General features: G+C 41.5%; 2 protein-coding genes across 7 annotated transcripts in view; both read right to left on the bottom strand.

Moving 5' to 3' along the window:
• plch1 (phospholipase C, eta 1) overlaps window positions 1–20,194 on the bottom strand; it is a 30,387-nt gene extending 10,193 nt beyond the window's left edge. For 2 of the 5 annotated variants that reach the window (XM_088380064.1, XM_088380065.1), the window contains exons 1-11: window positions 11,834–12,194; window positions 8,988–9,134; window positions 7,939–8,182; window positions 7,689–7,818; window positions 6,216–6,386; window positions 6,036–6,129; window positions 4,505–4,708; window positions 4,257–4,377; window positions 3,419–3,590; window positions 1,474–1,581; window positions 1–159 (exon numbers count right to left, since the gene is read on the bottom strand). In XM_088380064.1, coding sequence (XP_088236190.1) covers window positions 1–159; window positions 1,474–1,581; window positions 3,419–3,590; window positions 4,257–4,377; window positions 4,505–4,708; window positions 6,036–6,129; window positions 6,216–6,386; window positions 7,689–7,818; window positions 7,939–8,182; window positions 8,988–9,134; window positions 11,834–12,011 — 1,728 coding nt within the window. In that variant the 5' untranslated portion in view covers window positions 12,012–12,194. Of the gene's footprint in view, window positions 160–1,473; window positions 1,582–3,418; window positions 3,591–4,256; window positions 4,378–4,504; window positions 4,709–6,035; window positions 6,130–6,215; window positions 6,387–7,688; window positions 7,819–7,938; window positions 8,183–8,987; window positions 9,135–11,833; window positions 12,195–14,703; window positions 15,064–16,986; window positions 17,084–19,940 lie in introns of those variants that run through there. The other 3 variants (XM_088380066.1, XM_088380068.1, XM_088380067.1) reach the window with 3 other exon arrangements.
• A 68-nt stretch (window positions 20,195–20,262) lies between these two features.
• Window positions 20,263–22,670, bottom strand: miso1 (mitochondrial inner membrane subdomain organizer 1). 2 transcript variants are annotated; one of them, XM_088380070.1, is made up of 5 exons: window positions 22,470–22,670; window positions 22,167–22,226; window positions 21,919–22,078; window positions 21,533–21,693; window positions 20,263–21,465 (listed from the first exon to the last, which is right to left on the bottom strand). In XM_088380070.1, the coding sequence occupies exons 1-5, from the start codon at window positions 22,605–22,607 to the stop codon at window positions 21,223–21,225; spliced, it is 762 nt and encodes a 253-aa protein (XP_088236196.1). In that variant the 5' UTR covers window positions 22,608–22,670; the 3' UTR covers window positions 20,263–21,222. The 2 variants fall into 2 exon arrangements, with proteins under 2 accessions (XP_088236196.1, XP_088236197.1); XM_088380071.1 differs by having other exon boundaries at window positions 20,263–21,462; window positions 22,470–22,666.
• Window positions 22,671–23,148: the final 478 nt, after the last annotated feature.

Below are 23,148 nucleotides of genomic sequence, written 5' to 3'. Positions count from 1 at the left end.
CTGACGGAGGTTCTTCTGAAGGCCCTGGTGCGTGGCCCTGAGCAGAGCTCGGATACTGAAGCTGTCGGTGTCTTCCTTGTCGCCGATACGAGACTCCTTCAGGAGGGAGTCCAGCTTCTTCCTAATGTGAGACTCCACTTGATGATGCTGACCGTTCCCCTGCAAGAACCAAAAATTGATGGCTGACTCAGCAATTGACTTGGTGCATTTTGCCGTCCCTCAGCTTCTCTTAAGATGATTAATGTCACCTCAGTTGGAGTTTACAGTAAAACGAAACATACAACAAAAATAATTACTGATTTTGTATTTAAATACAATAAAGGTTTTGTTTTTGTGCTAATGCTAAAGTCATTGAAAAATCCCATTGACATGCTAACAGTTATTAGCATCGGCGTCCGGGAGTGTGATTGCTTTAAATAATCAATATTTACACAACAAGGCCGTAGAAACACAAAAACACAACAAAACTCAAAGACGCATATTTGTCCTAATCTGAAAAAAAAGTTTTTTAATAGAGTTCAAGCTCAACTTCTCATCTTTATTTATTTTAGTTATTTTTAATTGCTATAATTTGAGTATACTTTTATCTCATCATTCTTACTATTTATAATATTATATATATTATATACTATTATTCTTACGATTTTAAGTTTTTTCCAAGTTATATTTAAAGTTCAGATTTCAAGGATTCAAGCAATTTTACCACACCAACACACATTTGCACCTGATAGGTCATGAAATAAAATAACCTATACTTGTAAAAAAGTTAAAATAGAACAACAAGATACGTATCACAGTAAAAAATGGGAGTGGGATTTCAAGTATGACAATCTGCAACTTCAACTGGATTAGTTTCTTGAAAGATGTCGAGCAACTGTTGTCTCAAAATAATCGAAAGATGTTTACAATCATTTGCTTATAGATGTCTGCAGCTGCTCAACCATCAACTCCCCAATCGGCCTCCTCGCTATTTATCGCCATCATCTAAATTCATTACTGCGCCTGCCCAACTCGGAAGCGATTTAAAATACAATTTTGTTTCACGGGCAGGAAGGAAGCAAGTAATTATCACGTATTGCAACCCGCTGGCATTAACTTTTTTAGTCCGCAGCCCAGAACGCTTATCTGTTTGCGCTTTTAATGAGCACCCTATATTCCACCATAAATAAAAAGCTCTGCGTCAGTAGAAACCTGCTACCGCCCCTTTAAAAAAGGACTCGGCTCATCCAAAGTGGCATCTGCGGCCCACGCGCCTCCAGCTAGAAATGGCGGAACGCTGCCGTATTTAGTCACACAAGGGAACCATGTGACCAATAATTGGAGGGCTGTCCTGCTTTTTGTCATATTAATAAGGACGATAAAGCAGGCCGTTGAGAGGAGAAGGGTCAAAAAATTGCTACAGCGCATTTTTTGGCGGGCTCACTGAGCTGAAGTTTAAAAAAAAAAAAAATCTGGATTTTTTTTTCTCCTCACGTTGCTGTTCTTTAGCTTGAAGTCATCCTCAATTTCGTCGGCGCTGTCGTCGTCGGACACCTCGCCTTCCTCGGCATCGGCGGACAGATATGCGGGCAGGCGCTTGCCCTGAACGCAGTCCAAGGGAAAGAACCAAAATTAGCATTTCAAAACACCTGTTCAGGAAATAAAACACAAAATAAAACAAATAAATAAGAAAATAAGAAAAGAATAGAATAATAGAAGAATAAAATAAAATAATAAAACTTGACCTTAACAAAATATTTGCCAAAAAATGGCCAGTCACATTATCATGGAGAAAATCACATGACCTCCAGGGTGACCCCTGTTCTAAAAATTAGCATTTCAAAACACCTGTTGAGGAAATAAAACACAAAATAAAACAAATAAATAAGAAAATAAGAAAAGAAAATAAGAAAACAAGAAAACAATAGAATAATAGAATAATAAAATAAAATAATAAAACTTGACCTTAACAAAATATTTGCCACAAAATAGGCAGTCACATGATCATGGAAAAATCACATGACCTGTGACCCCTGTTCTAAAAATAAACACAAATAAACAGAGGAGGTGGACTCCTCCAAATGACTCATTCAATCCTTTTCCCCGACATCGGCATATTCCTCCACATCAACATAAATGTACGAACCGCCGCCAACTCTCAGAAAAGCTCCCCGAGAGAGGCTCTTCCGGTCGAGCGGGAGCCCATTAGCGAGGGTGTGAGTGGGAGGAGGCAGATTTTCTGAGCTCCTCCACGAAAAAGAAAAAAAAAAAAATCAATGCCCGACTCTCAGCCCTCTGCAGTTGACACGGCGGCCTCGCAGACGTACGTTTTATTACCACTCTTCTCCTTATTTGCCATTTTTCGTTATCTGGCCGTACTCTTGGAAGCTGCCGAGGAGTTTAAAGGGGACTCAAAGGCTTTGTGGGATAATCAATAAGGCTGTTTGACTCTTTTTAGGTCTTTGCTTGGAGATGAAAGCTCTTTGCCGGGGAACACTGCATTATTTCTTCACTCGGAAGCTGCTAGAAAACTCTCTCTCTCCGTTTTTATGAACAAAAATATATTTTTTTTTTTTTTGTGGCACCAAAATGGAAAATGGCCGCTGTGAGTCAAACGACAACCGAATGAGATTTCCGATATTTTGATACAAAATATTAAGAGTAACGAGCACTGAGATGTACTTTTGCACCGACGGGATTTTGTCAACGGAATCTTTCATTTCCACTTAATGAACGGTTCTATTATTTATGCGACGCTCATATAAAGGAAAATTTTTTTCACGGAAATATTGCTGCTTTTTATCTGAACGCGTCAGTGTCATAAAAGAGATCACCGTAAATATGAGATGTTTTTAAATATTTATATCGTCATGTGTATTGTTAAAACGGTGATTTATTCAAATACTATCCGGGCGAATGTTCATTTTTCTGCTTTATATTTTCTATTAAATCCAGCAAATCTTTTTGAGAACTGGCTCTCTGTTTAAAACTCATTGACTCCTTTTCTTCGTATTATGAAGTAAATTGAGCACAGCTAATTAATGTCATCCTAAATTCTATTATTTTGTTAATAATCATTTTAATTAGCATGTCAAACATAGCCAAAGCAGAATAATTAAATAAATGCCGGATAATCTGCACCAGTGTTAATGAAATGGGATTCATACTGAGAATTGCTCGTAATGTTTTCATCAAAATGCATAGAAATGGATTTCAGAATATTTTAGCAGTCCCATCATGTGATCGATCATATTGCAGCTCAAATTTTTGCTCATAAGTAAAATAAAAAATAAAACAAAAAAATAAAACCGATAAAAATTCAATTAAAAAAAATAAAGAAAATGAAATAAATAAAAAAAAAAACAGATAAGAATTAAACAAAAAAAATGAAGAAAATAAAAAATGCGTGGCTTTTGAGCTTGTGTTGGTTTTGACTTACTTTAATAAGAATCTTGCCCTGCAGACTCTGAGGGCTAGGTAAGGTCTTGGACTCTCTAGTGAGCACATGCCCGACATCCAGCTTGTCACCAAACACTTCCCTCAAATACTGAGCGATCTTCTTCTGCTGCTGGATGCTGCAGTGGTTCTCAATGGACAAAAGCACCGGGTACCTGCCGCATATCAACAAATGCTGAGTAAGAGAAAAGTGAGCACTGTGAAGAACCACCACCTCTTTCCTGCTTGGAGAACACGACAAGATCGTTAGCTTCATGCATAAGGAACACTCAGTCCAATTAATTGGCCACGCAACGCAATGCCGCAGAGAACACAGAACAAGCTGACAATTGATCTAAATAATAGCCAAGCGGGCGAACAAACTCGACGCAATTCTATTTTTTGCTCCAACAAGCTGCTGCCAAATTGAAACTCCACTTGAGACTTAATTACACCGCTTGAATCCGTTGCCGTGCGGCCTGCCAGTGGCTTTCAAGGAAATAAATAGCTTTATAAAAAGAGCCACTGGTAGAGAAATCGTTTTGTTGAGGTGGCGTTGGACTCTCCTGTGAGGGAACTCTGATGAGCAGATGGTTCACTTAGATGTTAAGGATAGCCAAAAATCATAAAAGCCATTGTTGACTGTTTAGACATTAAACGGCTTTCGAATCGATGACGGCCGCTTGCTTTTATATAAATGCAGCATTTTTGCAAGATTATTTCATAAAGTGGATCGAGTGAGCACGCTCAATAATGCAATAAACCACATTTGGAATTGGAATGTTTGTGGACAGAATGTCATTGTTGTTTGGGGAATAATTAAATGTCACGGTCCGGCTCACTGGTTATTGACGAAGGCGTATTTGTTGATGGTCTCGATGACGGACTTGAAGGTGATCTTGGAAGTCAGCGTGTAGCCGTGCTGGACCATCGGCTCACCATCTGGACCGTCCCAACAGTCCACTGCGGAGAGAGGGAAGGCAAAACACACCTCGTGGATCAAAAGGGCTGATATGAGATGATATTTTTAATCAAGATATGTTGGTCGGGTCTGATAAAAAGGATTCTGTGACATCACTGAGCCACGAACCTTCCACGCAGCGACAGCCGGATTGGAGAACCCAGGCGTACATGTCGGTCTTGGAATGCGACAGCAACTGGTCCCCGGTCAGATACGTGTTATGAGAGGAGGCGATGAAATAGTTGCACAGAGGCTGGTCCATGTCCTGGTTCACCTCGTTGTGAAGCGGGTTGAAAATGTCGCAGGTCGGACTGCGCATGAAGCTCGTGAAACCTACAGGGAGGAAAACAAAACAAAAAAATCAAAATGACTATGTATTTTATTCTTTCATTTCAAATATTTCTTCATAATACTCCAAAGTAATTTCAGATTTATTAAATTTTTAAAATTATATTACCACTTTAATATTGAGTTTTGGTCATATTAAATTTTTTGTAACATTTTTTTTCTCACAATATCCCACCGACATTTTTTCTCTCAATATTGAACCTTAACTTCGATTTAATTGTTGTTTACCTGGATCAAGAAACGTTCAAATCTCATCGAATCTCATTCAAATGTATTTATTTATTTATTTATTTATTTATTTATTTATTTATTTATAGGTATGGAGGATGGGTGATGTATATTTTTGATTAGGACATAAATGTTCTGCTACCAAAAAATAAAAATCTAAATTTATCTGTACCGGTCGATGAGCTCTTGATTGAGGAGCAATATTAATCATTCTTGTCCAAATGCGGCGTAGTGCAGATGTGACATATCTTCATCATCAGGTTGATCATCCAGCAAAAAACACATCATTGAGGGGGCAGGCTTTTAGCGATAACGGATGAGGACTCAGAAAGCTGGAAAGAAAGCTTCCATTTATCCGGAGCGGGAGGTGAATAGAATGAGACAGGAATAGCAAGAATCAGCTCATGTGGACAGCCAACTGTGGCTTTTCCAAAACGTTGGGAGGAAAAAAAAATAATGGACATCAATCTTGTCTCTGTCAAATATTTGAAAATCTTGGTGGTCAAAGTTTATTTTGGTCACAGAGGAGCATGTTGAAGACCCGCAGGCATTAGCAGTCAGACTCCTACATCATCAACAATGACATTAGTCTCGCTCCTACACCTCCTCGCATCGCCTGTCGTGCCGCACTCTGACTTCCCAATTTTCTCACGCCTCTTTGCTCTGCCGCCCGTCTTAAGTCGAGTCTTCAGCTGGCACTCGCCGTGACACTGAAGGGGGGGCGAGTGGTCGCTGAAGAACGAATTATTTACGGGCAAGCATCCTGGTAAAACGTCAACGTGCCCAATGCCCTTTTCCAAGTAGTTTTTGTACGCAAAAATATGAATACCGTATTTTCCGCACTATAAGGCGCACCGGATTATAAACGCACCTTCAATGACTGGCCCATTTTAAAACTTTGTCCATATATAAGATATATACATTTGGCCCGTGGGCCGGACTTTGGACACGCCTGCTGTAGTGGCTCAATATTGGTCCATATATAAGGTGCACCGGATTATAAGGTGGCTTTTGAGAAAATTGAAGGTTTTTAGGTGTGCCTTATAGTGCGGAAAATACGGTACATAAACATAATACAACTCACCTTCAATCCCCATGACACTGTTTTGTTTGTTCTCATCTGATATTTCAAACTTGTCAATAATTTCTGCCACGTACTCCGGAGTCACGTTTACCATCTGCAAAACAAAATGTAAGATTCATCAGCTGCTGTTTTGGTTAGCAACATCTTTCAATTTGGGCTCAATTGTTGATTCTTGCTCACCTTCTGCTCAGAGCGCAACATGTTGGCCAGCTCGTCGGCCGTCAGGTGGTCCTTCCTGTCGCTGTAGGCCATCATGAGCAGGAAGAGGTCCCGTCGCATGGACATCATCCTGTAGAAAACGGCAAACTCGTCGTACGTAAGCGTACCCTGCTGATCGTCTGTGTCTGCTTCCTGAGGGCGGGGAAAAAGTCACGTCGGTCAAATGTTTCAAGGTTATGCTAGGTTAGTCAAGTAGCAGCAAGTCCAAATTTTTACAATAAATTAATAGATTTTTTTTTTTTTAACCTTTCCAGATATGTCTAAATTTTTTCAAAACGAGAACATAATCACCAACAAGCTTGCCGTTATCGGCAAAAAATCACTTTGTATCCTTCAGCCTCAATTTTTCTTTTTTAAATGAATTCTACTGAGCGTCCTTGAAAAATTAATTCAGGGACCCATTGTGGGCCCCAACCCTCAGTTTGGAAAACCCTTATTTTCAGTGTATGAAATCAATTTGATCGACATTCTGCCCTTTTCACAAATGTCAACCATAGAGAACACACCTTTTCTGTGTGTATAATAACTATTTGAGTGCAAGATTTCCTTTCATATCACCACGCACGCTGCCCGAGGACAGCCTCAGTTCGCCTCATTGCTCGTTCCAGTCCGCCACCTTCGATGACAGCTCGCCGCCGCCGCCGACCGCCTCATATCACCTGGATCTCACGGGGCGGGAGATCTAATAACGGCGGCTAATCCCTCCATCGCACGACAACCCTGAATGAGCTCGCCGAGAGAATTCACATGATGGCCTTCTACAAAAATGTTTAGGCCTTCGGCATGACATATTTACCGAGCTTTATGGGAAAATAGGAAGAAATTCTTCATCTGGTTTCCGTGAAATAAAAATCATTTTGGTGAGGATCTAAATGGAAGCATCCTCGTTCCTCTCATTACTGGGCAATAAATTATTTTGATGCCATCATATATATATTTTTTTTTTTTCAGGCAAGAAGTAAAGCTTTTAAACCGCCAAGCCAAAGTGATGTCACAAATCATTGAAGACTGTCGGGAAAAAAAAAATACCGATGACGAAAAGCGCAATGATCTGTTAGGCGTTCCGCTTGAGTTCCTAATAAAGTGAGACATTGATGGTCATTAACATTGCACTGCAGCACTGCGTGATCCTCTTCAGAAACATCACTAATGTCCCACGTGGAGCTTTGACATTAGCCTAGTGTGACTTCACCTTTAAAAATTAACACTCTTCGACAACTTTTCGCCTTTTTCCCCTCACATAAAACTTTTTATCTCACCTAAAACCATAAAATCGTTCATGCGTGTTGAACGTACCGCCACACCCGAAAGAAATGTGAGCATATTGACCTAGAACTGTCAATATTTAATCTGATAATGGTCCATAGCCAGGTCATTTTATTAGGTACACTGACTCCGAATTTTATAGAATGAGGTTGTGTTTTTTTCTCACACCTGGAACATTTGCTTGACTTTCCTCCTCGGGAGATTGACGTTGAGCTTGTGGAGGAGTTGGTAGATCTCGTCTATGTTCAGCAGGCCGTCACCGTTCTTATCGGCTTCCTCAAACGTCTGCTTCATCCACGTCACCTCACACGCACGTTAAGGAGATTTGTGCAAATATATTTGAAATCTATTGCTAACCAAAACAGCAGCACCTATCGACGATCAAAAAATCTCAGATAAATTGACGTAAAAAGGATATTGGTCGTGGGTGCGCTGCCGTTTGGCGAGAGAGTCCTCGTCACTGATGCCGGCCATCAGGTAACGGAGGCCCGTCACCCAAGTCCGAGCTTCGTCCGAGTTGGACGTGACCAGGTCCAGTGACTCCATGTGGTTGCCATGGTAGACGGTGAAGCAGCACGCCGGGTCCAAGCTGCCCTCGGGATGCCGGTGAAAGATGTCCGACTGAACGCCCTCTGTCACTTTGTACAGAGAGTCGATGGTGACTGGCGGGAAGGAAGAGGGAAGGTAAAAAAAAAAAAATTAAGACGATTTATCTAATCACGCTAAATAATCACAATTGGCTGTGTAACTGTCCCCTCCACTTGGCCTGATTATAGAAAGGAAAAAAAATGAATTCAAATCCATTATTTTTTTATTGTTCGGCCATATTGGATGCACCCTATAAAGCTCCTTGATTTGATTTTGAGCCAAAATGTTTTTGTCACCATCCATTGTGGAACGATTCCCCCACCCCCGACCCCTCCCCTAGCAAATTCTCATCTCCAAAATTCCATCTTGGCTGACAGTAACAATATGGCCGCATCATTTTACATCCCACACACACATTTTTGGAGCGGACAGGGCACGAGTGTGTGTTTCATAACGGCGCCTAGTAGACATATTTAAGAGGCTTATCGAACGCTGACAGTGGCAAACAGTGTCATTTTTCAACATGTTTGTACACATCCATAGGCGTCTCTGTGGGTTGATGTTGAAGAGAAAAAAATAATCCTCTTGGATGGAAGCAATGAAGATCACTCACACACACACACACACAACTTGTCAGCCATTTAAGGTGGAATAAGAGGATGACATCACTTATTACATATATTTTAGTAATTTTCTTTTTTACATGATTTAATTTTTAATTTAATTTGTTATTTTGGTTATTATTTCATTTTTATTTCATTTTCTTTCCATTTCTTTTATGTATTTTTTTTCCTTTTTTTTATTTTTAAATCCCCTTTTAAATACTCTACCCCGACTGTGCCATGTACGTTCGTCCGAGCGTGTGTTATGCAAACGTACTTTTGGCTTTCTCGCTCTTGCGTGATGGCTTCCAGCGGATGCAGGAGCGATGCTCATCCAGGTAAAAGAGCCTCACAAGCCCTTTGGATGCTGCCTTCAGCTTCACCATCTGTGTCCCGGACTGCATCACACTCATGCATCGCTCCACTGGAAAGAAACAAACACATATGTATTTTTATCAAACTAAAATGAGAAAAAAAAAACAAGAGTGATGATGTAAGACACAAAAGGAGCAGGTGTGTGTTCTTTATTTGTCTTTTAATTGGTCTCACTCCACGTGGGCAAGGTCAGAGTGTGACGCTCACACAGAGACGCTGCTGTGTGTGGACACAAGGCCATCTATCTCGCCACTGAGAGGAAGCCCTGAAAGCAGCTCATAGAAGCGAGACACAGAGTCATTGATGCACAGGAAGAACATCCAAGCCTCGCCGGGCAGGAGGAAGCAAAACGTCTCAGCTTCATTCAATACATTGGAAGGAGCGAATGTTTTTTTTAGGTACACCTGTGCATCCAACGGATAATTCTGTTTGAGGCAGTTCGGCTAAACCGACTGTTGCTAACCAAAACAGTAGCACCTATAGCGGCATCGCCGAAAGATACAGTACAGTATATGCATTCGGTATGTACTCGTTTGTAATTGCATATGAACACCACAGGATGGCAGCAAATCATTTAAAAAAAAGATGATGATAAAGAGTCGTCTATGTACACAGTTCAGAACGCATGTTACGTAAACAAACGCATTCAATAGTACTTTTTAAAAAAATTAAAAACTCCAAAAGGTGTATTGAAGGACCACCAATGAAACAGACGCTAACGACAAAACACCATCTATGAAATTAAAACAACAAGATTCCAATGGTTGGCGCCAAGTTAATACTCTTATCGTGTTGGCCTGAGCACAAAAACAGAGGATAGGTTCCAAAAGAATAAATTAAAAAATAAACAGAATGGTGCAGTGGGAAGACTGATAAGAGTATGGTGATACTTCAAGAGCCATAGTCTGTATTATGTAACTGGGGTGTTTCTTTGGATAAAAATGTCTGAGGTACTTTATGTGGACCATGTGGAAACAACCACTTTGGTAGAAAAGTCCTCAAAGAGATAAGATCACCCATTTAAGATTTTATAAGAAAGCAAACTGCACAAACGAGTCAAATATTTGCATTAGCGTGGCTATCTTCCATCAGCTAAAACAATATTGGGCGGCTAATGGTTAGAAGCCTTTAGGAAAATAATCGGATGATGAAGACACAGACACACAAAAGGAATTAATCAGAGACAAGGAAATAGGCGGAGTGTGCGTTATTTATCTCGTTCAATCTTCTCAAGCCCGCGGCTTCATTAACAGATGGCTCCTAACCGCGGTCAAAGTGAAAATGTCGTGTTATTGATCTACAATCTAAAGTCTCCGGATCCAGAGAGAGAGAGAGAGACGACGTATTCTTCTGGGTGTCGTATCTCGGTTGGTTTCAGGCTATAAACCGCACGAGTTCAATTATGTAACATCGGTGGGGGCAAAAACGAATTGCCATCGCTGGAGAACGGTAAAATTTTCTCTGTTTTTAAATATTTTTGGGGGAAGATGAAAGAGAATGTACGCATTGAACATGTGCAGACAGTTTGCCATCTTGATGTCTAATGTCGACATCGGTCGTATGGACATTAGACGACTTTTACCGACCCTGGGAGTAAATAACACATGAAAGCTTTGAAGCGGCAAATTCAAACGTATTTTAATAAGAGAACGGATTGCATTGATGTGATCGAACAAAGCTTGTCCTCTCTCTGATCCACACAAAGAAGATCACATTAGCCGTGTCACCTTAGCACACACAATTAGCATCATTTGGGATCACAATAAAATCTTTTGGATGCTCACTAAAGTGAAATCTCACTTTTTTTTTTTTCCATAACGTGAACTAAAACCTCCATCAACCAATGGAGACCTGGGGTCAAAGTTCAGCCTTTCCAACTTTCCAACTTGAAGTTTCGCTACCTTGTTTTTAATCCATCCACTTTGACAGACAGACAAATAGCTTAAAATATGTCCATGACAGATGGCAGACGTCAAATCAGCCAGCACAACTAATGAGCGTCCGTCTTTTCACCTCACGCAGGATCAAAGATGGCGGGAAGCGAGAGCCGCGCCGTCGTCGTGGGGATTCTGCCAATGCATAAACATGAGCTTCTGTTTCTTCCTTTACTGTTTTAAATAGTAGCGGCAGCAGCATGCCGAACACATTATCAATATGCAACATGTTTGTCAGCAACCATACACACTGTTAAATCCGACTGGAGCGAAGCAGACAGCAAACGAAATATCAAGTGAGCGGCCGGATGTTAGACACATGGACGGTGTGATGCAATCAAATGCAAAAGCCTTGAATTATAATATTGCAACGTTTGCGATTGTTTCAAAAAAGCCCTGACAGCTCAGAAATCTGGAGCTACTTTTAGCTTTAGCTTCTAGGCCCAATTTTTCTGCCATTTGTTTAAAATATCTATTTTTGATTAAATCGTGTATTTATAATAAATAAATAAATACATTTTTTTTGTCTTCTATTTTTATTGTATTTTATTTATTCTATTTTTTGTCTGAATTTTTATATTTATATTTATATGAATAATATATGATGTATTTTTATTTCTAATTACATTTTTCTTACTCATTTTTTTAAAATACATCAGAATATTACAATATTTTTAACCGTTCGATGTATAGCTCAATGAGGGAAGCAAAATATTAGAAACAGCACAGTAAAATGAACAACAGAATAATCCAGATTTGACCCACGAGTGTACACAATTACAGAAAGAACAAAACGAGATTTTAACATGCTCACCTATAAGCGTTAATCTGCATTTTGGGGGTGCAGCCAGGTTGCCTCCAACATTCTCGACATTGCGCGCCAGCAAAGTCGCAACGGTTAACACCGCCGATTTCTCCACAGAGCCGCCAATTAACGAAGCTGCTCCTTTGTATGCGCTGGGACCAAAGAGTGAAAAATAGATTTCCTCCATTTTGTTCCCTCCTCAGAAAAAAAAAGTTTACAACCCCAAAAAAAGTTGTCCAAAAAGTAATACCAGCAGTCAGTTGCGCCGCCTGTGGCTTGATGGACACTTCACACGAGCATCCTTGCCGCAACGCACAAACAGAGGCTGAGGAGCTCCCGCTGCTTTCCCCTCATCCTCTGATGTGTGTCAGCACCTTCATCTCCTTCCCGGAACACACACACACACACACGCCTTCCTCTTGGTCATCCACTCTCCTCTCCATCCTCCCACCTCCTTGACTGAAGCTCAGGTTGTGCCAGTTAAAGTGCTATTGTTGAGCAGATGATGATAAAGCTGAAGCAAATGCGCACATGGACTAGTCTACTGCACTTAGAAGGTCAACCGGAGCAATAACAACCCGCCGTGTGACATAACAGCCATGATAATGTACCGGGATAATCATGTGGGATATGTGAGGTCACCCATCTGTCCGTTACACACGCAAATGATTTCTGTCAGGATAAACACGGGGAAACACCGAGGGTTCTGCTTTGGTGTTTTTCCATTCAGATATTATGAGAGCTAGCATAGCAAAAAACAAAAGTCCCAGGTGTTTCAAAATTGCATTTGATAAAAGGTACTCAACAAACATGTCAGACGTCTTAACTTGTGCAAAGCCAGCTTTGTTAAAATGAATATTTGACGTGTATAGTTGTCAATGGGAGTGAATGAGTTCAAATCGAGTTGTTGATATTCAGTGATGGAATCCCCAATATATCAGTATAAAGCTGATGACTCATTTTTTTTCTATTTTCGTACTGATTTGATCATTCTGCGTCATTATGAGTTAATATTAGAGCGGGAATCCAAATGTAGCCCTCTATTTTTTAATCTGGTCTCTGGAGTGTTTTAATTCTTCCCTCATATGTTCAAAATGTTGCTGCTCACTTTTTAAATGGAACTGGAAGACTTTTTTAATAGTAGCACACGACTTAGCTTCACATTGACTCGTGTTTCAACCATGGACAGCTCCCTGATTTAAAAAAAATGTGTTGGTTAGACCGCTCAAATCAAAAATTCAGTCTTTGGAGCTGTTCATTGTTGAGTATTAGATGCAGATGTACTTTTATTTAAACATAAGCTGACATTTTGATTTTGTCAGTCTTGTTTTCGTCAACAACAAAAAATTAATTTTTGACAATCATTTGCGACGTGAAAGGTTGCGAAACATACACACACACATACACACACACACACACACACACACACTTCTGCTAATTAGGAAGGGCTCACGTCGCCATCCTACAAATGAGTTGCTAGGTTTCCCTTGGGAGTCCGCAAAATAAGAAAAATAAAAACACGTGACTATTGCAGCATGATAATATGTGTATACCGACTGTGCTGCAGCATTGGTGGGGGGGCTCCAATGAGTGAAGGAGTTCTGACATCAAAGTGAGAGAACTGAAGTCTTCATTATGGCGTGTGTACTTGTGCGTGCATGTGTGTGTGTGTCAGCACAGACTGATGCTGACTTCCCCTGTGAGCTTTTGCTCTTTCTTCCTCGCCAAGACGGTGAGGCTGTGTGAGCACATTGAGATATAGTATCTTTGGCAGCGCAGCCGCTCTGTCAAGCAAACTGACTGATCTTCAGGAGCACGAGAAGAGGCGTGGATGGGAGACTGAGATGTGTTAATAAGCAGGGCCGAGTTTCCGGGTGGGTTATTATGAAGTGAGGGGGGATGTCAAAGCACAAGTGCCCTCATTCAAACAGGTGGATCGTGCATTGGATTTTAATTGTGATGAGTTTCCTCATGGAAATGCTTCGTTTGTATTTATTGATGATGATGTATTTGGGGCGATATGTTGCGGCCTGTTGGCTTCAAACATCACCTGCTGTTCATAAAAGTAATGGTGTATGAGTCATTCCATTATTTTGAAAGCAATCCCTTCTGTTCAAACCTTAGAGCTGCCACGGTATGGAGAAAAATATAGTCGGATGGATTATTAAATGCCAGCTGTTGGTTGGTGTTTGCATTATTCAACACACGGAAGCGGAACAGAAAGAAATTCACTCAAAAGAGGAGACGAGAGGCGAGGAGACGAGAAAGAGAGGATGCGCGCGATCCCCTGGTGTCTTTTCGTTGTTTTCTCTGGCCCGGGGCAACGCAGAGCTCGACGAGAGAGAGCGGCAACGTGCTGAGATTCATCATCATCATCATCAGAATGGAGGAGGAGACACATTTTACAAGCATATTTTACACGGGAAAGCCATTTCTGGCGCGTGGGGGGGGGATGATAAGACTTTCTACTCCCATCCTTGGAATAACAACAGAATGAAAGAGAGACCACGCCAAAAAAGATCAGCCTCTATATTATTGTCCTAAATGATGAAATGAGTCACGTGACACCCCCTCCTCCCCTTCTAAAAATGCAGCAATGAGTCTCGAACATCATTTACTGCTCCCTGTGGGCGGACAATTTGAGGCTTTCCTGCCCCCTAGTGACACGCACGCACCAAAGGGACGTTTTTTTGCCATATATTTTGCCAGCATTAGTTGACGTCGCATTGTTGCATGTTATGTAATTCAAACTCGCAGCAACAGTCAAAACAGCGCAAGGCTTCCATCGCTATGCGTGCGCAATGGAGAGTTTACGCACATCTGGAACGACATGACTCACTTGAATCTTATGAATCAGAATCACAAGACTGTTGACTTACCCCTTTCCAAACTGAGATTCCTGCAAACTTCAAGTTCTGCCATTGAGTTCTCTCACGAGATCCCTCCATGCGCTTTAAGGTCCATTATTGTCGCGCATTGTATTAACTGGTTATTTAAAAAAATTTAAAAAGCACGCCACTAGTCCCCCATGTCTGGTAGCGGTTCAAATTATGATTTGGTCATTTTTTCTATATCATAATAAAATAATAAACAATAAGGAAACCGAGCTTCTGGACACCTGGCTCCTGTGTGCGGTGTGGGCTCACATCCACAGACAGCGCGCGCGCGCACATCCCCTCCTCAGCGCGTGTAAGCCGATTTCTCACACGCTCCACGGACCCACGAGTGCGTGAGTGCGTGTGTGAGAACGTGTGTGCCTGCGCGTGCGTGTTAAAAAGGACGATAGAAGATGCGCAAGAATACACACTTGGATGTCTCCCATCATTCAGGTTGGGATCGCATCGGGGGTCCATTGGGGCGGGGGAGTGAGTGAGTGAGTGAGTGAGTGAGTGAGTGAGTGAGTGAGTGAGTGAGTGAGTGAGTGAGTGAGTGAGTGAGTGAGTGAGTGAGTGAGTGAGTGAGTGAGTGAGTGAGTGAGTGAGTGAGTGAGTCACTCTATACTATTTTGATTTTTTTTTTTTTTTTTACAATAAAAAACCAATGCGCCAAAACAGTGACCCATTTTTTGGTGATGTTGTGTCTTCCCCCTGCATGTCTCCCCCCTGCCTTTATTTGGCGATTTGGAAGTGCGTGTTCGCGCGTGCGTGAGTGCGCGCGCGCGCGTATCCCGGAGACATTACCCTGATGAAAGTGTTCCTATTTGGGAATCCTCTACATTAGTCTCGGTCACGGCATAGTTCACATTAAAGCCATTTAATTTAGGATTGGATGCAGTGGAACAATTATAAAGTCACATAGACACACACACATATTAATGTGGTGCAGACAGAGTTGTGTTTAAAGACGAAAAGTCAGCCGCAGAGGTCGTCGGTAAATCGATTAGTGCAGTCTGGAAGAAAAAAAAGCCATCTGAACGTGACCGCTCACTTCTGTGTGTGCGCGTGCGTTTGGTGTATGCGTGTGCACGTGTGTGTACATGCTACCGACACCGACCCTGCAGACTTTCTCACAATCATTGCCTTGCCTTTCATTTTCTTTATCGGCGGATTTATTATTTAAAAAATACCTGCATTATCGTTTATTTATAAGCTGCATTTTCCACATTCCACGCTAAACCATCAACACATACTACTTGATTAGCATCGAGTTATTTTGTATGCAGCAAAGCGTCAGATATTTGCAACAGATTTGTGAGCAACGCTCACAATTCAGTCTAAATAGCTTCAAATGATGCTGATTTATTATGATGTGTGTGACCTGCCATCAAGCAGACGTAAACACGCAAAAAGTGGAGAGACGGCGCCCTCTACTGTTCATTTTGTGATGTGCACCATGTAATCGAAGAATTCACTAAGATTTTATTGAAAAGTCAGGTGTTTTTTGGGACATTTGGATGGACATTCATACTCACCCACCATGTTAATTATTTTTTAAATTACTTTGTGAATATGTTTCTGAACACGTTATTTGCAAATAGTACTGTATTGTATCAGTGGGATTTAAATAAGGCACCTGGGGATTTAAATACGGTATCTGGGGATTTAAATAAGGCACCTAGGACAACTACGGGGGTCCTCTGTACCCGGAAGTTAGTAGACTGCGCGGGAGTTTCGCCGGGTCTGACTGTAACTGCCTCTGTTGTGCTGTGTGTTACAGGTGAGTAACGATGTTGAAATGATGATGATCACAACTCGCAATACTGCTGGTACTCTGAGTTAATTATTATTTGATAATATGATACATACGGTTATTGTTGTACAATGTATCCTTTTGCGTATAACATGGACAGTGTGTGACGTTTGTACCCGGAAGTTAGTAGACTGAGCGGGTCCGACTGTAACTGCCGCTGTTGTGCTGTATGTTTATGTAAATTTATTATTTTGACAACATGTGGAGTGATTTGCATCCATGCGTGCGGCAATTGTTTAAGAACCACAAAATCCTGAAAACTTCACGCAAAATGGATTTAAAAAATATGATGAATGGAAAACTTTGTCATATTCAGTTTTTTTTTTTTTAGATATGAGTGACATGATTTGGGCCTGGTACACACCAAAATGAGTGACGCTCCATTAGAAACCTAATCCCAGACACATCAAAATAATAGGAACAATAATAATAATTCAACATAATTTCTAACAGTAGCCGGCAGTGGTTTTTACCTTGCGAGACGCTGTTATTGGTCAGAAAATGGCGGCGGTACTGCGGCTCCCCTTTTCTGTTCACCACCCAGGCGCTCATGATGACACGTGAAACCACCTCAAAAAAAGGACAATCAAGTAGAAGATGTTAGTTACAAATGATCTGGCAGTGAGAACATAATATGCAGATATAATAAATGACTGACAGGGACAGCTAAAAGGCCATCGGGGGTCTACATGTCTTGATTGACGCTGATTTTCCACATGCCACTCTTAGCATATGTTGTCGTTTATGTCAACTCTCATGTTGCTCCTCTTTTTCCATCACTGTAGATGCTTCTGATCACCTTTCATTCGCCACCTGTCGCCTGTCTGTCCTGCTGTGATGTACTACTTCCCCCGTTCACACACTGAGCACAAACACACTGGAGATCTAAAAGGCCGAAGAGTCTGCGAGTGAGTTATTAGCGTCTGGAGTCTCCTGAACCGAGAGGAAGTCTGCTCAAAGAGGGCAAAGGTCAAGTGCTTTCCTTTGACTGTCCACTAAGCGCAATGTGTGTGTGTGTCACAAATGTAATTATTTAATGTTTTATATTATACAGTCGACCGCCACCATTCATTCGTGCAACATGGAGAAAATCTCAACTAAAAAAATATATATATAATATAATATATATAAATGGAGCAAAAAAAAAAAATCTATTAATTTTTCAAAAAATGCTGATAAACATTGAATATACAGTACATTTTCTAAGAAAACCTCCCACATTTCAAAATTATGCATGTTAGGTTCATTAATGTCTAAATTAGTCGATGAATGAGAGTGTGATTGTTTTCATGTGCGCTGTGATTGGTCAGGAAAAACTACTAGCTATAATAAATTCACATAGATCAAAAATATGTTAAACACACTTTAGGATTAACTCATAGTGGATGTTTGACCTCATTAAAAGTGCTTGTTTACAATTGATCACTGTCTTTTGAAGTCACCATTGTCTTGCAAATACACGCCGATGGGAATTCAAAGGTTGCATGTCACATCCACAAAAGCCCAAATGGCCCATTACGGTCATGCATTGAAACAATGACCTAATAAATGCAGACACAAAAGAAGCGGCATCTGTCCCTCCCATTCTAACACATGTCACAAAGCCAGCACACTTCATTTTATGCCACCAGCTGTTATTTGCAAATTAAGCAAATGTCAGCCATTTTTCATTCATTCGGAGTATCCTATTGTAAAGCTGTCAAGGGCAAGATAGAATGAAAAAGGCCAAGCCAGGTTTGCTTCCCGGAGCTCTTTGACCTGATAAGGGGACAGAGCAAACCTGGAAGAAGCAGCGAGGTTACGGAGGGGTCAGAGTCACATTACAGAGCGTCCAGATAGCCATCTCAGAAGCTTAGCAGCCACAAAGTGACATAAATTTAAGTACAAGGAAGTGCAGAGGGGAATAAAGTCAATTATAAATAGCCGGGTCCAAAGTTCTCCATTTAGAGCCGTTAAAACAAAGCAACAAAGGTGCTGCTTTAAATTAGAGTTGAAGCAAACTTGGAGTTCAAATCATGTGTGACATCATGTAAATCTCATCAGACTTTAGTTGAGCATCTCAATCGTTACCTTGGACTGTATGCACTGACAACTAAAATAAATTAATCAAGTTTTAATTCAATCAGTTGTTTTGTAATGAGAACAGCCCAAGTAATGAGGGTGTGCACACTTATGCAATCACGTGAACTCACTTGTCATGTTTTATTTTCTCCCTCGAAATAAATACGGTCATTCGGTCCCAACATGGGTTGCGGAGCCTGAGTTATTCATGAGAGTCGAGAGCGCCCACATGCAGCGGCTCGCGTTACGCCTCCTACAACTCTAAACCAGCAAACTGATATACTGCTCACAATAGTTCGCTCACATCACAACAAGGGAGTCAATTTACGGCTGAAACATTCCATCGCACGCACACACACACACATGCATGCGTAAGGTCTCGGGTGGAGAATACAAAATATGACTAAAAAATATTTATATTATTAACACAAATAAATCTTTTAGTCATATTATTTCATTATATTTTGCAGGGTTGAAATATTTTGAAAACTAAACTGGTCAATAATAATAATAATCAAATATGCAAGTACATTTTTCAAGTTTATTTTTGGTTAGCAACAGGTGGAATTTATTCCTGAAACACCAAAGCTATAAATTATAATGTATATAAAACAAATATTTCAAGATTTTAAAATGTCAAACTTAGAAACAAAAACATTTGAAAATATCAGAAAAAAATTGTGCTTGGAAAAAAAAATCTGTCAAAAATATGTTTAGGTTGACATAAAGCCGTCTGTGAATAAAATTTTACGTTAACCAGCGTAATTTTTCTCCTCACTATTTCGATTTCAAACTTGGCCCACGGGCCACAGGTTGCACACCCCTACTTGCCAGTGCACGTGGCTGGATGACGACATTGACTCACTTGAGTATGTTTCAAAAATGATGTCGGAATGATTTTACTTTAAACCTCTGCCTGTTTCCTGTCACTTTCATTCTCCCTCATCCATCCAACTACAGAGTCCGCTCCAATCAAACTCCCCAAGGACTCAGTTGGGTCTCTGTGGCTGGGGGAGTGCCCCCGCGTCTTCTCTCTGGGATGGCTACCGGCTGAGTGTAATAAAGGCCTTTGTTAAACTGCCCTGCAGCAGAAAATCTTTGCTGTTGAGGCACAATGGCCAAAGACAAGCCACATGTGATCTCAACAGTCAACCGTTAATTTGTGGAAAAAACAAAAAAAAAAAACAATTGCATCGTTTAGGCCTACTGAAAGAATCACAACAATGTATCAAATTAATTCTTCTCTCTGATTCACTCAATTATGATACAAAATAGGCACACTGGCCTTCAAACTAATTATGTGTGGATATTATTCAAATCCCAAATGTCCAGTCATAAAGTAAATGTCATGCATTCTTTATCTTACTTGTTCCAGCTCTTGACAGCTTCCCTCACAAAGTCCTGACACCCTCAGCAGAGCACTCCATCCTGAGGTTATCCATCCATGGTGAGTAGATCACAACTGTCAAAAAAAAAATCTGTGGATGGTGTTTTGCCGTCACATGTGAAGCTTATTCCGAAAGACTTTACTGGTGTGTGTGGGCAAGGTAGCAGCCACCACCACAACCTCAAGCATGGTGCCTTATTCAAACACTGCTCCTCCTGGAGTGGGAACACTCGTGACTCGGAAAACATGGAGTGGAGAAAGCGGAGTGGACTGATAGAGAAGAAAAAAAACACAGTAATCATTTTTTAAGATAATTGTGTTTATTCGTTCATCCTGTAGGTGTAACGTTCACGCGTCCCAATACTTTTGTCCACACGTTTCCAACCTCTTTTTGGTCTGCCATTTTTGGATCTGGACCGTGGTTTCCCTCCCACCGCTTTCGGAGTGACAGTTCAAAGTCTGGCAGCCCACAGATGCACCTTACAATTTTAAACCCATCCAGCCAATGGGCGAGCCTCTCCGGCCTTTAACAGTCACTCGCGACATTTGCACAACAAAGGAAGGTCCCGGTTGATTCATCAACGCCCCCCTCCCACACTCCCTCTTTCCTTGCTACTCACACCCCCTTCTGCCCCCTCTCCCTTATCCCGGTGACTCCTCCTCTCTGGTCTTTTGTGCTTGGCTACCCAAAAATCCCCCCACCCTCGTGACCCTCCTCCTCCTCTAATCTCCTTGTGTGCCCATTGGGATTGAGTGCTTAGGTGCACCCTCACGGGACACAACTCACTGTGGTCTCCATTTGCAGAAGCATGGTGTCATTTTGTAAACACATTTAGACAGAAAATTTGCTCTGCTTGTTAGCGATCACTCTCATTAAGCAAAACACATCAGTTTGTGGCCATCGTTTCCTTCTCGTGTTTCAGCGCTAATGCATCTATTAGGATTCCCCCGCCCCCCCCCCCCCTTTTTTTTTTCTTCTCCCCACAGACACACACAAAGTTCCCATGGGGTTTGAGCAAGGCCAATATTGCCCTGAGTCGGCTTTGTGTTTCACATTTAGTGGCTCTATAGCAACAGTGATCTCATAGGAGGGGCAAGTGGACCATGTAGTATCCAGAGACACACAAACATTAGGCACAAAAAGTTAAGGATACAATGGCGCCTTGAGATACAAGCGTGTAAGTTGTTACGAGATACAAGCAACAATTTGCAGCAAATAATACGAGAAAATGTTCTCGGAAAAATCTAAATGTTCAACAAATCAGGTCCTCCCAAAGATTCTCCGTATCAGTTTGAATACAGCCTTGACGGCCCTCTCCCATCGGCTCTCCTCCTTCCAAAAACCCAGACGCTTCTTCTCAGCTTTGACCTCTGCCCTGTGCAGACGCTTGTGCAGACGCCAGAATATGCGAGTGTCCGGGGAAAGCCCGTTGATAGGAGCCCTGCGGGCCAGACCCAGTCTCAGGGCCTCTTCGTTCATGGAGCGAGCCCATGACGCCCCCTGCTGGACAACAAGGAGAGGACAATGAGCTCAAACATTGGGTCATTTAACGGAGGGGGGTCTTCTTCACCTTACTGTGTGCCACAAAACAGTGCAACGTGTCTTCCTGTCGACTGATCAGTTTCAACCACACTGTCTGAGAGGGACGGACGTTCCTCTGCAGCCATAACCTGCCGTCAGCGGTCAGATCCACACCGGCAAGGTTCACCAGCAAGGTTGACGTGGACACACCTGACCAGACAAGATGAACGCATTGAAGCGCATGAACTGGACACTTACCACGGTAACGCTCGCCATGATTTGATAATCGACCTGCTTAAAAGGCACAACAAATGTCAAAGTGACATTAGAAGAGGAAGCTGGTGTTCCTACATTAAGCAATCTTGATGATTTGCTTTTACCGGTGTTTGTGACCCGTTATATTGACGGAGGGGGTTGTCATGTCATGCGCGTGACCTTTGTGTTTTGTAAGTAGAGGTGACAGCAGCGGCAGGTAGATGGGTACGTGCTCCACTTGGAGGCTTTGCTCCTTGACGGAATGAACTCTCCCGCGGAGGCTGATGTTGTTCTCCACAAAACGAGCGGGGATCTCAGATACTGCTTGGAATTTGGTGATCTAGACCATCAGAGCACATATGGTCTGGATTCCAAAAGACTTTGCGTGTTTCCCTGCATGGGAAGCTGTTGTGTGTTTGAACTCTTACCAATTTGATGCTCCTTGCTATTAGAATCACCCCGGTAAGAGCGAGCCCACCACTTAAACTCTGTGTGTGAGACAAGAGATGGGTTATGATGGTAACAATGTCATCAAAAACAGTATGCAGAAAGTTGCGTTAAAGGGAAGGAAGGAATGGAGCGTACAATCTAAAAAACTAAATATTGTTAAATTAATTTTTTGTGTTTGGATCTTTTTACACTGCACGAGTGTGTCTAATGTTGTGACCGGCTTGTCCTCACACCAATGGACCAATCAGATTGTACGACTTCCGCGTTCAGGAGGCTCCTACCCGCACAAGTGTGAGATTATCATCTGCAAATTGAGAGATAGTAGCCACGATGTTGTGTGACGCCGTGTTTTGCCGCTGTGTTTGTGGCCCTTGTCTTCCCTTGTCTTCAGTTTGTGTTTCTCTGCAGGATTCCGGCATGTTGTTGACATGTTGGTTGTGTTGCCAGAAGTCCCGCCCCCTTCTCTTCTTCGACCTACCAGGAGAGACGTCGCCGCCTACGTCAGTCTCCGCCTTGTGGACTCATTTGCAATGACACGCTGACGTCCAAGTCCACTGAAAGGCGTCATTTGACACATAAAGTAGGATTTTACTTATGTATTTATTACAGGAATACACCAGTCCAAATTTGTACCTCAGATTGAAATCTTAGAGAGCCCCCTTATTTTATCGAAAGTTTTTCTATATCACATAAAATTGAAATATGTGTAAAATAGATACACTACAATGCTTCCCTGTTTCCATGAAATTATTGTTTGCAAACTATAATACGATCAATTAAGATAAAATAAAGGGGCCATATTTATTTCTGTCATATATATATATTTGCAAAACGCGGCCATTCAGAAAATGTACACAATATAACGCCCACATATTTTTAATTTAAATTGGATTGAATTAGTCAAAGTATGTTCAATCATAGCCATTTTTGTCAATTCCATGACATTGTAAAAATATTCTA

This window comes from Syngnathus floridae, chromosome 7, assembly GCF_059516105.1.
Source record: "Syngnathus floridae isolate MCC-2025c chromosome 7, RoL_Sflo_1.0, whole genome shotgun sequence".
Taxonomy (NCBI): Eukaryota; Metazoa; Chordata; class Actinopteri; order Syngnathiformes; family Syngnathidae; genus Syngnathus; species Syngnathus floridae.
This window is presented reverse-complemented; position numbering and strand designations above follow the sequence as displayed.